Source organism: Sprattus sprattus (assembly GCF_963457725.1).
Source record: "Sprattus sprattus genome assembly, chromosome: 18".
Classification (NCBI taxonomy): Eukaryota; Metazoa; Chordata; class Actinopteri; order Clupeiformes; family Clupeidae; genus Sprattus; species Sprattus sprattus.
Genome location: NC_137916.1, coordinates 20,601,869 through 20,617,574, shown reverse-complemented (window position 1 = coordinate 20,617,574; position 15,706 = coordinate 20,601,869). Strand labels below are relative to the sequence as shown.

General features: G+C 40.4%; 2 protein-coding genes across 3 annotated transcripts; one reads left to right on the top strand and one right to left on the bottom strand.

Annotated features, from left to right (window-relative positions):
* Window positions 1–1,552: 1,552 nt before the first annotated feature.
* On the bottom strand, window positions 1,553–8,850 carry LOC308379969 (dehydrogenase/reductase SDR family member 7C-B-like). 2 transcript variants are annotated; one of them, XM_080857247.1, is made up of 9 exons: window positions 8,815–8,850; window positions 5,267–5,349; window positions 5,049–5,063; window positions 4,721–4,877; window positions 4,508–4,620; window positions 3,877–4,087; window positions 3,398–3,490; window positions 2,713–3,096; window positions 1,553–2,476 (listed from the first exon to the last, which is right to left on the bottom strand). In XM_080857247.1, exons 2-9 carry the CDS (start codon window positions 5,285–5,287, stop codon window positions 2,304–2,306), a joined length of 1,167 nt encoding a protein of 388 aa, XP_080713373.1. In that variant the 5' UTR covers window positions 5,288–5,349; window positions 8,815–8,850; the 3' UTR covers window positions 1,553–2,303. The 2 variants fall into 2 exon arrangements, with proteins under 2 accessions (XP_080713373.1, XP_080713372.1); XM_080857246.1 differs by lacking the exon at window positions 8,815–8,850 and adding an exon at window positions 7,283–7,343.
* On the top strand, window positions 8,298–14,929 carry LOC308379970 (splicing factor U2AF 65 kDa subunit-like). Its single transcript, XM_080857248.1, is given in 14 exon segments — window positions 8,298–8,390; window positions 9,404–9,578; window positions 9,673–9,776; window positions 10,060–10,211; window positions 10,394–10,510; window positions 10,635–10,773; window positions 11,367–11,446; window positions 12,725–12,748; window positions 12,750–12,792; window positions 12,795–12,817; window positions 13,762–13,884; window positions 14,011–14,097; window positions 14,312–14,554; window positions 14,708–14,929. Coding segments are annotated over 14 exon segments (1,491 nt in total). The 5' UTR covers window positions 8,298–8,341; the 3' UTR covers window positions 14,840–14,929.
* Window positions 14,930–15,706: the final 777 nt, after the last annotated feature.

The window sequence follows — 15,706 nt, the reverse complement described above, 5'->3', positions numbered from 1 at the left end:
TAATCTTGTTTTGTTACAGGCTATAACTTAAACAGAGGCCATGAAGGAAATATGGTTGTCAATATGGTTTGCATGGAATATGGTGTAAAGGTAGTGTAAAGTGTTGAGTATTTGCTGTTGTGTCCCGACCACTTTGTAAGTTTAGCATTTCTACACATAATTTAGTTTGTTGGTAATTCATCAATTCAAGTCTGGAAGACGTAATTAGCATTAACAATAAAAATGGTTTATGACAATGTTTATTATTGTCTCTGGACATTTAAATGACAGAAATGTTTATTATTGCAATGGAGATAAGAGAATAATCAACAACTTGGTTTTGGATTATACAGTGAGGTGTATTAAAATTCCAAGCACTTAAATTTGCAAATTATACTTCGAAATGTCGAAATGTCTGTGCACGTGCCTGCCCTCAGTCATTGGACCCTTCAGCTTGCACTGGCTCATATGCTACTGAAACCTGAATACTGATTAATACAACTTCATTGGCGATATTGGACATAGAGGTAGCAGTTAATTTGAACTGTAACTTGTTGGCTACAAATTAACTGACTATGTGGTTCTTGTACCCAAGCGCAGAATTCTCCTCCACATATTTTCTGATGTACCAACAAGAAATGTGAGCCTTCAAATTTTCCTCAACAACAAAGTCCAACGCCGCCTGCAAAAAGAAAAGTTTGAATTGTTTATAAACAATTCGAAGACAGTTTGTATTGTAAGCTACCGAAAATTAATATCACTGTTCACAGGTCACCCCATACCTTGGCAAGGTGTGCTGCAATACCTTCGCCCCGGAAAGATTCGGGAACAATTGTTGTCAGTAGGTTCACTTCTCCGTCACCGGTCAGAGAGTAACGCAGGATAGCGGTGTCGTAATTTCCTGCTTGGGGTACACGATATTCATTTTTACTCAGAAATGGTACTTTGGCTATGATTTCAGGGAGGTCTCGTAACATAAGCATTTCGGCGACGGCCTAAATTTGGTGCTATAACCCAGATTGTGCTTCAGTTTACGAATCATTAACGCTAAATCAACTGCTTTTTCCCTTACCAGCAGTGCCCAAGCTAACCGTGAAACACTGTGCAGCTCTGTCGTGTTTCACTGTGTGGATGTTCTCCGTGTCAATACCGCTGTACCAAATTCTGTTCATTTTAAAGATACTCGTCCAAGCTGGACTGTGTCTAAAGACACGATTTAACAGAAAAGACATTTCGATACACCACGAGGACAGCCTGCAGCTGAGTGACGTTCATATGAGATGCGCATTAACAAGCCTCATCACCAGATGGCGCAAAACTGCAGCATACGATCGGTCACCAAGAACTAGAAGAGGGCTACAAAATACGTCAAAACAAAAGTCTTAACCTATACATTAATCTTTATTTTCTGCTGCATTGTCGTTATTAAAGTAATATCAGTAATTTTATTATCATTTCAACATCACAATGCCGTTGTGGCATAAATTATCAAAACTTCATCATCTCATACAAATGCAGGAACCTCTCTCGACTTTTTCATTATTAATAAGTTAGTAAATATGTTTCCCTTGAAGGTTAAGTAGCTCCAGACACTGCAATCTGTGAATTATAATTAATCTCATATATAGCTGGAGCTGCAGCATATGATCGGTCACCAAGAGGGCTACTAAAGACGTCAAAACAAAAGTCTTAACTGATGCATTAATCTTTATTTTCTGCTGCATTGTCGTTATTAAAGTAATATCAGTAATGTTTTTATCATTTCAACATCGCAATACCGTTGTGGCATCCATGATCAAAACTTCTCAGCTGTTCATCATCTCATACAAATGCAGGAACCTCTCTCGACTTTTTCATTATTAATAAGTTAGTAAATATGTTTCCCTTGAAGGTTAAGTAGCTCCAGACACTGCAATCTGTGAATTATAATTAATCTCATATATAGCTGGAGCTGCAGCATATGATCGGTCACCAAGAGGGCTACTAAAGACGTCAAAACAAAAGTCTTAACTGATGCATTAATCTTTATTTTCTGCTGCATTGTCGTTATTAAAGTAATATCAGTAATGTTTTTATCATTTCAACATCGCAATACCGTTGTGGCATCCATGATCAAAACTTCTCAGCTGTTCATCATCTCATACAAACGCAAGAACCTCTCTCATCTTTTTCATTATGTATCTTAATAAATGAGTAAACATGTTTCCCTTGAAGGTTAAGTAGCTCCAAACACTGTGCAATCTGTGAATTATTATTAATCTCATATATAGCTGGAGCTGGACCATAAAGAGACTCCTGGTGTGCCTTAGTTATAAGTCTTGGTCCTAATTTGCAGCACTGCTCTTCACTCCAGCGGCCATCACAGAGAAGACGAGGTTTGGGAAGAAGGCACGGGCATAGATAGCTACTTTGGAAATGGAGTTGGCCATGACAACCTCTTTCTTCTTACTGCTCAAGGTTTGCACAATCTCAACAGCCATCTTCTCTGGGGAAATGCCTAGATCGACCAGAAAGACAAGCAGGCAAAGCAATTTAACAGTAACATTTTCATTTTATGATCTCTCCTCTCTGTTCCTCCTCTTTTACTCAATTTCTTACCCATCTAAATATATGTGCGGGTTAATGTTAGGAATTGATTCTCATTTTCCAAACAGGCTAATACTCCGGTGACAAACAATTTATCTGATGTCCTCTGTAGGAATAATCCCAATCTGACTCCAAATTTGCCCATACCTGGCCTGGAGGATGCCCGAGCAGGGCTTTCCTTTGCTGGGGCAGGGCTTTCTTCTGCTGGGGCCGGGCTTTCTTCTGCTGGGGCCGGGATTTCTTCTGCTGGGGCCGGGATTTCTTCTGCTGGGGCAGGGCTTTCATCAACTGGGGCCGGGCTTTCTTCAGCTGGGGCAGGGCTTTCCTCTTCTGGGGCAGGGCTTTCCTCTGCTGGGGCCGGGCTTTCTTCTGCTGGGGCAGGGCTTTCTTCTGCTGGGGCAGGGCTTTCTTCTGCTGGGGCCGGAGAGCTGATGAAGGAGTGGCTGATGGTGCTTACAGAGATGCCATACTCCTCAACCTCAGAACGCAGACAGTCAAAGAAGGCCTGTACTGCATGTTTGGAGGCTGCATCTGAGAGACCGGAAAAGAGCTCGTATGAACTGACTTCTATCATCCTCGCCGTCAGTTCATCAACTCACATTCCTTGACATGCATCAGTCGTTAAGTAGTCAACCAGTTATCGAAATGCATCATATTTTAAATGCAAAACATCTCTTTATAGACAGTCCCCTGATGAAGATGGTGTATGGTCTGTGCCTTAAAAACCATGGCCATAATATAACCTACGCATGGAGATAATACTTATACATACAAATCTAAAGTAGACACTGTTTCTAAATGACACTTGTCCACCTGCTTGTAACATTCTTACATGTGGAGCGGAATGGCAGTGCCAGCTTCCCCTGGATGCTGTTGACCAGCACAATGTGCCCACCCCTCCTGGATATCATGGATGGTAAGATGCCTACAGAATGAAAAACAAAATGCTTGAGCGCTGATTTGTCATTAACTTTCAGTCATCATCTTTGTATTGGCTGCACATCATTGTGATAGTTTACATTCTGTAATGCAACAATTTCGAACAGTTAGAGGATGGATTATTTGTGGAGAGACAAAGAATCATTTTTGTGGCTCTTGAGACTTTCGACTTTCGATCTCAAGGTACTGCAACTTATATACAAAACTTATAGACAACTTATAGACAAAACTTATAGACAAAAACAAGCAAATTAAAATAAACATCTTCATCAATTTGACCACCCATGCACACTCACTTTCCAGAGTTACTGCCTACCATCTTACTGGGCCTAAGGTAAGAGATGTTGCTGTGTAAACTGATCGTATGCATACCTTTGGCCAGAGTTATGGGTCCAAAGTAGTTAATGTCCATGATGGCCTTGTCCAACTCCAAAGACATGTCCTGCACAGGAGCTTTCACTTTCATGCTGCCGTTGATGATGAGGACATCCAGGCAGCCGTAGCATTCCAACACCTCTGAGATCACATCAGGCAGGCTCTCCATGTCACTGAAGTCAATCAACACCAGTTTGGGAGGGAAGGTCTGCAGATTGGAGGAACAGGTCATGACAAAGCTTTACTGTTCCATTCACCCATTCATTCATCCTTAAATGAAATGATTTATTCATTCATTCATTTATGAGCAGATCAGTGATTTCAACAGTATGTTACATTGAGCCATTTGAGCTATTTTCTCTCTTTAAAAAAAGGCCCCATATTAAAATAAAAAAATTATTTGAAGAAGGAAAATTCTGGCTTTGGACATGCAGAGAGTTTGACAAAGGTAAGACAAACAATAGTTTAAATTTCAGTATGTGTTTTAAATATCTGTGAGGGTGGCTCGAAACTCACCAATGTAGGTTCACAGTATGTGTTTTAAATATCTGTGAGGGTGGCTCGAAACTCACCAAAGTTGTGTCACAGTATGTGTTTTAAATATCTGTGAGGATGGCTCATAACTCACCAAAGCGGGGTCACAGTCATCAGACAACTGCTCAGAAAGAGAGTCCAGCTTCTCCCAGCTTTTTCCACAAAGGATGACTCTGGCACCTCCCTTGTGAAAGGTCTTGGCACACTCTGCAAAACAGTGAGTCTGAATTTGAAGGGTGAACCCAGTCCAGTATCTAAATGTATCCACAGTAGGCAAATGACAATCACACTTTCTGAGAGTCATTACCATTCCCCAGTCCAGACAAGGCGTCAGTTATCACCACCACTTTGTTCCGCACCGTGGTTTTGGACAATAACCTGAGTACCGAGCTGTACAGGTAAAAGAACCCTGCTGTTATTACGACTACCGCTGGCACAAGCAGCACAGTGATCCAATCCATTCCCTCAGAACAAAGAAAAAAAAAATGTCCCTTATTATTACAGAATTATGTGATGAGCTGCCTATGCATATTTTTAAAATAAATTCATAAATTAGAAAGAAGAGTAGATATAGGCAAAGCTAACAGGTACCATAACCTGATACATGTGTAGTGTATCTGATAATTAATGCTTACCAAAGCACCTTCACCCTTCAGAACAAAGAGAAAAAGACATTCCCTTATTATTACAGAATTATGTGATGAGCTGCCTATGTATAGTGCATAGTACATTATTTGTTTTAATACATTAATCAATAAGAGAGAAGAGTAGATACAAGGCAAAGCTAACAAGTACCACAACCTAATACATGTGTAGTGTATTTGCAACAGGATATCTGATAATTAATGCTTACCAAAGCACTTTCATCCTCCATTATGATAGCTTTTATGGACCCTTGAGGCTAAAGTATAAGTATACAGCTTCAGGAGATTCAATCTATAAAGAAAGAATATATGATAAATATTCAAATACCAAAGAAAGTTATTAAAGATTAGTCTCAGGCATAGTAATCATGATAGTGACTATTTGTTCTGAGATACATCTTATTTTTGTATTTATGCAATGCCTACAGTTAAAGCCTACATCACATTATCACTTTACACTTTTATACAAAAGGTTGGCCACCCCTGATAATTATTTCAGATTATAATAGTTTCTCAAAGCAGCAATTTCATTTGGACATAATGTATACCTCATGGGAAAAGTAACATTTCAGATCTGTAATAACATTTATTGAATCGACAGAAACAGTGTGCATCATAAAAAAAAACAGATATGTGCAAAAATGTGGACACCCCAATGGAATAATCAAATCAATATTTGGTAGAGCCTCCCTTTGCTGAAATAACAGCCTAGACGCTTCTTATAGCCACTGATAATAAGTCCCTGAATTCTGGCTGCAGGTATTTCGGACCATTCCTCCTTACAAAATGTTTCCAGTTGAGTCAGGTTTGATGGCTACCGAGTGTAATCAGGCCGCTTCAGATCATTCCATACATTTTTGATGATGTTCAAGTCTGGGGACTTGGATGGCCATTCTAGAACATTGTGTCTGTGCCTCTGCATGAATTTCTTGGTAGATTTTGAATACTGCTTTAGATGGTTGTCCTGCTGAAACAACCAACCCCGGCGTAACTTCAGCTTCCTGAATGAGTCTTGAACATTTTTCCCAAAAATCTGCTGATACTGGTTTGAATCCATGCCACCCTCAACTTTGACAATGTTTCCAGTACCTGTGCTAGCCACACAGCCCTATAGCATGACGGACCCTCTACCAAATTTGACAGTAGGCAGCATGCATTTTCTGCCATGCAACTGCGTTAATGGTTGTGATCAAATAACTCTATCTTAGTTTCATCTGTCCACAGCACTTTATTCCAAAATTATTCTGGCTGGTCCAGACGAGCCTTTGCATACCTCAAGTGACTCTGCTTATGGTAAGTACGCAGAAAAGGCTTTTTATGCATTACCCTTTCATTGTGCATTGTGCAAAGTGCTCTGTGGGATGATCCTAATTCATGTTGAAGAATCATCTTAGTTTTTAGATACTTAGAGAGTTATTTTGAGGTTCTCATGTTGCTACTTTCCACAGAGAATGAAGGAGAAGCACACCTGACAATTAGCTATGTTAAATGAGCTTTTTCATGATTGGTTGCATCTTTATTTGCCGTTTAAGGTTCAATCAGCTAATCAAAAGAATGTTGTGTTTCAATCAATCAACATGAGGTGACTACAGGTATTCAAATCAACACACTTAACCCAAATTTTTGCACGGCCTTTTTTTCACATTCAATTTTATTTCATACAACTACATTTTTTGTCTGAAAAACATCCCATTATCCAGCTTTCTCTAGAAAATGAATATATGGCTATGATGTTTTCTTATAAAGGCAGAGCAAATAAACATTAGGGTGCCTAAACATTTGCATAAAACTGTAGATCTGAAACAGCAGAACAATACATCCATGAAGCTTGTGAAACACATGTTTTGATTTTCATCCATGCAATCACACTTCATCATGTACAGTGACCAATCTTTCTTTTTAGCAACTCAAGGTACACTGACCTACAACTAGCTGTCTATTTACAGAGGCTGGCAGAACCTTTAACTTCCTATTCTGTCTGTGAATTCAATTTTTTTTTCAGATTTAAACAGACAGATCACAAAGGAAACACATAATTTCCCAAGACTTCCAGTGTGACAAGCACTGACCAAATTCATTATACACACTAACACACACAGGTCTGAGCTGCAACTCCATGCACTACACCACATATGCCCATATGACCTAGTACTTTGCTGTGACTGAAAATATCTTAACACTTATGTTAACATTTTTCACCGTGTATGTACTATTGGTACAAATACCTGCTTGATGTCCAGGAGTCAGGGTTGCCTTCACCCTTCTCCCCTCTAGCTGCCCATTTTCTAGACAGCAATAGCCACACAGGGCAGTGCTGTGGGGCTGGGGGTCTTTTAATAGCACACAGCTGACTCAGTCATGTTCCATGTATGTTGTGCACATGGCAAGGCCAGCTATCTCAGACTAAAGGAGAGTAGGGGGTGGGGTGGACACTGGGTGTCCCATTTCTTGAGGCATGCTTTTTAAGAGACCCGTGTTTTTTGAATGCATCATAGTAATCTACCTTCTACTGAGTTTGTGCAGTCTATGGGTGGCCTTGATGGATGTCAATTTGCCATTTGACATATTTTGAAATTGGAGGAAAGACTAGTAGTTGTATTAAAATATACTAAATAACCTAATAATATTTTATTAAGTATTAATATTACAATACATTTTTGTTCATTATTTCTTCCTCACTGTCTTTTTTCATTCAGCGGGTCATATAGCCAAAGCCTGCAGCTTAGCATACATCATGTGACTACTGCGACAGCTGTTTAGACAGAAAGAGCAGTAGCTATCCAGTGGGAGAATGTATTTGCTATAGGTTATCAATATGAATTTGCTATAGACTATAAATTAACGAATGACCTATGGTATATCCTATCACTGTAAAACTGGGGGATGTAGCCTACCACTTTTACTTAGGTTAATTATTTTGTTTGAGATAAGTAATATCTTGCCTTAATCGACAGGATATTAGACTACTTTATATTCATCAATAAAAATATGATAAATGGACCGTCAAATCAGATTTTTAGCAGGAACCATAGAACTCTGCTGTAGGCTACTCATAACCAACATCATGGAATTTGTTAACTCATTTTGCCAATATACGCAAATGTTGGCTTAACATTACCGTCTTCTCTTCATACCTACGTTATTTACACCAGTCCATCCAAGGCTTGCGAAATCTATTAAGCTTTCGAAAGGGGGGTGTTCTGTTACCTAGTAGCTGGACCAATGAGGTTTACCTCCTGAGGCTGTCTCACACTCCAAACCTTGATCCACACTTGCTTTGGAAAATGTCGGAATTTGAGGAGTTTGAGAAACAACTAAGCGAAAACCGGCAAGGTGATTTTTCTAGTCTTTAAGTTATCCCATCATTACAAGACATGTTTCATATACGTTTATTTGTATTGTATTGTTGATTCTGGGAATTGACCCCTTCAATTGCTGCTGACACTACAAAGCTAGCTAGTTGATTCGCAAGATGACGTACAAGGTGCCAGCTAACTGAAGCTAACATGAACTCGAAAGGGTAAACTACCTTATAAACAGCTGTGAGCTAAGAGTTATTTTGACAGTAGCTTGACCGTTTGCTGCAGTTCTGTTTGCAGTGGTAGCTAACCTCACAACACTGATAACGTGACGTGGTTGTCATAAACCAAAAAAGTTGCCGCTAATTTAGCCGGCTAATTTTTATGTCGACTAGTCCTACTGTTTGCGGTGCAGCTCTTCGCTAGAAGACAATCTAGCTTATTTGTGTAAACATTACCTTATAAACATTAGTCCCATACAAGCATCCTGCACCATGCTGACAGCCGGATACATAGCGGATGTGCTTGGCATGACAGCTACTGCTCCGTGTATGTTGTCCCATACTAACGTTGACTCGTAAATCAGTGACACCTAGCGTGCCCTATCCGTAAAAAAAAAAATGATTTAACTAAAGTTGCCTAACTAGGGTAGCAGCTCTGTAGCTTGTTGGTTAGCCAACTTATTAGAGATGTCAAACGTATGGTGTCGTTCTAATTATGGCATCCCCTGATGTCAGTGACAGCAAAACAACTCAGTTCATTGTCTTCTTTCTATCTAACGTCTGAAGCCACCAGTCTGTCACTTGAAGAAACACATCTATACATTTGAAACATTAAGCTCATAATGATAGCTCGTTTACATGCCCTGTCCCACATAGTGTGAATCTAAAGACATTATGGATAGTAAAAAGGTGTCAATGTATGAACATTATAGGATGATGAGATTATAATCAGCGTTATACTTGTTCGTGTATGTTTTATTTCATGTGCTCTTAAAATAACCAGATAAAGACCTTCAAATACTTGTTTTCTGATTTAACCCTTCAGAGAGAGAGAAGGAACGACACAAGAGAAGGAGCCGTAGCAGTTCGCCCAGCCGTAGCGACAAGCACCGCAATTGGAGCAAAGACCGGGGCAGCCGCAATCGGGATAAACGCAGTCGCAGCAGGGACCGCAAGAGCCGCGATAGGAGGAGTAATTCCAGAGATCATAAAAAGCACAGGTAGGAGTGAATGCCCACTCCTTCTTTTTCCCTTTCTCTGTTTTTGTCAGCTCAGCATAAGGTGTTGCAGTGTTGTTGCTTTTGTACCATATAGTTATTCTCCACGGAGAACAAGGAAGAAAAAGGCATACAAGTACTGGGACGTACCTCCTTCTGGCTTCGAACACATCACTCCCCTGCAGTACAAGGCCATGCAAGGTGTGTGTCATTCTGCTCACTTTCTGATGGAAACATCATGTTTTCCCAGGGTATCAACATTTGAAAAACGTCCTGACGACTGTTTACTTTACTCATGTATTATCTTAATTATTTACAACTTGATATTAATCTCATAATCACACAAGATAGTGATCTATCCACTCTGAGGAGGCAGTCTTGGATCATAAAATGGCAGGGTGCCATGCTTGTTTTGTATTCTTTCAGCTAAGTGACCTTAAACTGTCTTTCAGCTAAGTGACCTTAACTTTTTTTTCCCCTTCAGCCGCTGGTCAGATCCCCACAATAGCACTGCTGGCAACTTCCAGCACAAGCGGAGTGGCTGTGGCACCCACACAAGTGCCTCTTGTGGGCAGTCAGATGACCAGGCAGGCCCGACGCCTCTATGTTGGCAATATTCCTTTTGGTGTGACTGAGGTAAACTCTGAGGATCAGTCATAGAGAGAGAGAGAGAGAGAGAGAGAGAGAGAGAGAGAGAGGACCCACTCAATGCAAAAATGCATAGATTGTTTTCTGTTAATAGCACTGTGAAGGGACTCCAGAGGGTTGGTTGTTGGCTGACTCCAGACAATGCCCCTGGTCTTCATCTCTGTTTTCAGGAGTCCATGGCAGAGTTTTTCAATGCCCAGATGCGACTGGCTGGCCTCTCCCAAGCCCCCAGTAACCCTGTGCTGGCCGTACAGATCAACCAAGACAAGAATTTTGCATTTTTAGAAGTAAGCCTAACCCTGGTCTATAGCCCAAATCCTGCTAATGAAATTCCATAATTATTCAATGTGTTGGTCTTATTTTTAAACATGCTATTGTATTAGTATTCATTGTTTTAATTTCCTTAAATAGTTCCGGTCTGTTGACGAAACCACCCAGGCCATGGCGTTTGATGGAATCCCCTTCCAGGGGCAGTGTCTGAAGATCAGACGGCCGCATGATTACCGCCCCCTTCCAGGGATTGCGGAGCAGCCAGCTTTTCATGTACCAGGTTAGCAGAGTTCTGAAGCCAGCTTTTAGGCTTTGTGCTGTCAGATCAGCAGATCCCCTTAAATCTGAGCTTTGCAAATGATGATGATATTATTGTGGCTGAATGTTGTGTCATCCTCTGAGTTCTAAGCTACGTCATGCTTAATGCAGTGCTGGGCGATGATCTAAATCACGGCGCCGTAAACCAAGCAGCTTACAGGTTTCTCATTTCTCAGATCAGAATTAATATTATCATAACTGTTTGCTCAACCCCCACATCACCTAGTCACTTGTGCTCATCATCACAGCAATTTGTTTTTCTTTTGAACATTTTGCACACTCAAGCTGCTGTTTAGCCTTACCCCTCAAAACATCTAGGTATCTATTCGTTATGCAAGTCATGCAAATGGGCTAAATCAGTTACCATTATGTTTCCATATGCTTCATCGGTTTCAGTGACATGGTATTTTTGGAATGTTTGCTTAATTACTTTGAATGTTTATATGTGATTGATGATGTTTAATTCAATTTTCAAAAACTTTCACAAAAACAGCAATGGGAAATGGTTTGGTGGACTTTATAACTATACATTACTTTTTTTGTATTCCTCTAAAGGTGTTGTATCCACAGTGGTTCCAGACTCCCCACAGAAACTCTTTATTGGAGGACTCCCTAATTACCTCAATGATGATCAGGTACGTACAAGCCTTGTCAGTCAGTGTCACCAAGCTACTGATTTTGACATAGCCCATGTTATTATTTGATCTTAAATAGCAATATATAGCAAGATATATATTTTTCCCATTTTGTATCTTATAAAAAAAGTATTAAATAACAAGAGCAATCTGAGATTTCTGACCTCCAGCAAGGAGGTACACAAATCCGGATCCAGAATCCCTTTTAATGGGGATGTCCCAGGACCAAGATCCACCTCTTGTGAAAATTTCAGACAGATCCGCCCAGTAGTTTCTGAGAAATCTTGTCCACAGACAGACAGACAAATAAATTAACGGACCCGATCGCATAACCTCCTTGCTGGAGGTAACAAAGACACTGAGAACACCTTTCATATATTAATACTGTTGGAGTGTTTTTGTGAAGAACGGTCTGCAAGCAGGCTTATTTTGGTGGCCCATGGTTTTAGCCAATCAGTATCTCAGACCCCCATATCATACAGACAGGTATTTAGATAAACAACTCAACAACATCTCAATAACTAATGGCAGCTAACACAGCTTTATTTAGGGAAGCTTTTTGAGGCTGTTTTAGCCCTAATGATTATGTAGCATCAAGCAGTGTGTCATGATAGTTGCTGTGAAAGAATTGATACGGTCGGTGAGACAGTGTGCTTTGAATCCAAAAATGGAAAGATCAATAGCATTCACCATCACATGATATTTCATTGGCATGGTTCTGTTCATCACTTACAAAGTATTATTTCACAGCATGGATGGTAGTATTACTATTGTAGTTTAAGTTGTCAACTTATGTCATACTAATTTGCACACAGTCTTAGTTAACAGTTATATACTGTATATATATATATCGACCAATATATTTACTGTATATTTTCTCTGCTAACCACCTTTAATAAATTACCCATTTCCAATCCAAAACATTTGGGTAGGTTAAGTATACAGCTTTGTCATATAGTTTTGAGAAACACAGTAGCATTTAATATACTGTGTGACTCGTCAGACCCAAACTATGGCATAAAACACACTCCATATTAACTCTTTAGACTCTTGAAATGGATGGGGGATTGTCATGTTGTCTGCAGTGCACATGTAATCCTGTGATTGGAGACGTCATGTTTAAAACAATCAAGAGTTAGTGACAAGAAAAAGAAAATGGACGTGAATGTAACCCTGGTGTTTGATCATTTTCCTTCTCCTTTGTTTGTCTCTTGCAGTCACTGCTACTGCTTTGATACTCACAGTTCTTTCATTTTTGTTCCCCCACTCTGTCCCCAGCTAGGGGCCTGTAAGATCGTTCTAAGTCTCCGCTCTTAATTTGTTCAGTAGTACTGACCTACTGCTGCCATGCCAACATGTAACACAAGGCAAGTAAGACATTCCGTTTCTCACACGGATACACCTCTAAAGCCAGCAGGTCCCCTTCCCTGGCTGCTTTTCTTTCTCCCATCTCTCTCTTGGAGGGTGATAACGACCCAAGTTGGTTTTTTTTCGGAGGGTTGAGGGCAGGTTGATGGGTAAGTGGGCTAGGTAGGAGAAGGGTTAGGTGAGTGGGAGATTGGATTGATTACGAGAGGGCATATGAGTTTAGGGGCTGTCTTGAATAGCTAACTGTAGCAGTGAGATATAAACTATAAGCCCTTTTTTTCATTTACTGATTGAGACAGGTAAGATATTGCTCCTCTAAATTTTCATGTAATATGACCCTAATATGCTTATTAGAGGCTTCTGCTCTATCTGCATTGGGGTCTTAGTGTCTTGTTCAGCAACTGTTGACACACTGAAAATAGTGGTGCACATGTATAATAGCCTTGATGTTTACCTTGGTTGGTGGAAAACAGTAATTCATTTCTTGTTAAAAGTGGTGTTTATTCTCCTTCATTTTGCACTGTGAATGAATATACTGTTACCATTACTTCTAACTTGCTATCAACATGGACAATATGTTTTTATTTGTTTTTTTTTCTCCCCTGGAAGAGTGTCTGTAAAGTTTGACCTCAGGACAGTTCCATCTTTCAGTTTGATCTGGTCACATGAAGACGATGACATTTGTTAGGGTATTGATTCATATGCTTAAATCCATCATGCACTCTTTCTGTTAAGGGGCTCGTAAGTTAACTCATTAGTGAACTCATATTTGAGTTAGCACAGCACAGTGTTTGATTTTTGTCATACCACCTTCTGCACAGCTCCAAAGCCATCTCACTTCTTGATTTACCTTCCCATAGATTTGAAACAGGCAGTCTAGCATGTAGGCTTTGGGTCCACTCTGACACCCTTCTGTTCTGACAGCTCTCTCCTGCTCTCTTGTGCAGGTTAAGGAGCTCTTGACATCCTTCGGTCCTCTCAAAGCTTTCAACCTGGTCAAAGACAGTGCCACGTCACTGTCCAAAGGTTACGCTTTCTGTGAGTACGTGGACATCAGCGCCACCGATCAGGTAAGCCCAGGTGAACCACGGGTAGACAAGTTTGGATTTCCACTCCTTTCTGAGGCCTGTTTCTGAAGCTGACTTTGGGTTTAATGTCATGGAGCGGTCCAGTGATTCTGTGGGTTGTGCTCACAGGCGGTGGCTGGTCTGAACGGTATGCAGCTGGGCGACAAAAAGCTCATTGTCCAGAGGGCGAGCGTGGGGGCCAAGACCGCTAATCCGGTGTGTCCCCGGCTGAACTTACCATGATCACTTTTGATTTTATGGTCTTCTTGCCCTTTTAGTTCTTATCTCTCTTTAGTCCTTGTTTTTCTTTAGTTTCTTGTCCCTTCAATTTAACTTTGTCTGTTTCAATTTTTCTGTGTTTTTATATTATTCTTTAGTTTTTTACCCGTATCATTCCTTGTGTCTTCCTCCTGCTCTGGCTTCTTTCCAGACGGCCATTATTGAGATGCCGGTGATGCTGCAGGTGCCGGGATTGCAGAAGCTGCAGAACTCGGGCCTGCCAACTGAGGTGCTGTGTCTGCTCAACATGGTCATGCCCGAGGAGCTGGTGGACGACGAGGACTACGAAGAGATCCTGGAGGACATCCGGGAGGAATGCTGCAAGTACGGCACTGTGCGCTCCATTGAGATTCCGCGACCCGTGGACGGAGTGGAGGTCCCGGGCTGTGGAAAGGTCAGCCACCAGCGTGTGCCTCCCTCCATGTTCTGGAGCGAGTTCTTTTTGGGGAATTTTGTTTCAGAAAATGTTGTTGTTGTTGTTTGTTGTTTGTGTTGGGTTTTACACGTAGTTTACATTCTGATCATGTGTTTCCTATCTTTATTCCAGATCTTTGTGGAATATGCGTCTGCAGCTGAATGTCAAAAGGCCATGCAAGCATTAACTGGACGCAAGTTTGCTAACAGGATGGTCGTCACCAAATACTATGACCCCGACATGTATCACAGACACGAGTTCTAAGGAGAGGAGGTGTGAGCTGAGTAGAAAGAGCACATCTCATGTGCACATCTGCCTTCACCTGTGTGGCATATGACAAACCGGAGATTTACATTTCAGCCCCTTGCACTCTATTCGCAAGCTATTTACAGCTGTCACTGAAAACTCAAGTTCAAAAGGAATAGATCTTCCAAAGATTTTTATAGAAATAGTCAAACTTATAATACTCTGAGGATCTATCATTTCATTTAGCTATTGCTCTAGACAGGCAGGCAGTTAATGCTTTATAATGTAAAGAAAACTGTTCTTTGTGAAGTTTACAAGACATGTGACATTTTTGGGAACGGAGTAGTAGAGATGTTTGTGTTAATGTAAAACGAATCCCCTGGGTATAACTCATATATTTAATATATATAAAATGCTATTTGCTTTTAGTAGCCTATAATTTTGACTAAACTTTCCTGAAAATGTTAGTTTTTTGTGAGATGAATTCCCCTAATAATGAAGAATTGTACATAGACTGCTGCACATGGAATAGCACACCCATGACTTTGCTGTCCTGAAGCAAAAGTCATGGTATGATGTACTTTTCCAGGTTAGATAGAAATGCAAAGACAAGGCACATAAAAATAGCACAATGTGCTTAAAATTCAACTGAAAACATGTATCTTGAGATGGTACTGATGAGCACATGAACCGTAACTATGTTTTGAATTTTGTGTGTATACACAACATCATGGAAGTTTGCATTTCACCGGAAATGATGCTGCCAGAGTCTGCCTATTCCAATCACTTATTGGAAGTAGCCACTTATACGATGAATGATGTTACCAGCATAAAGATATAAATGAAATGATAATGCTTTTTACACCTGCTTTATTCATTATATCT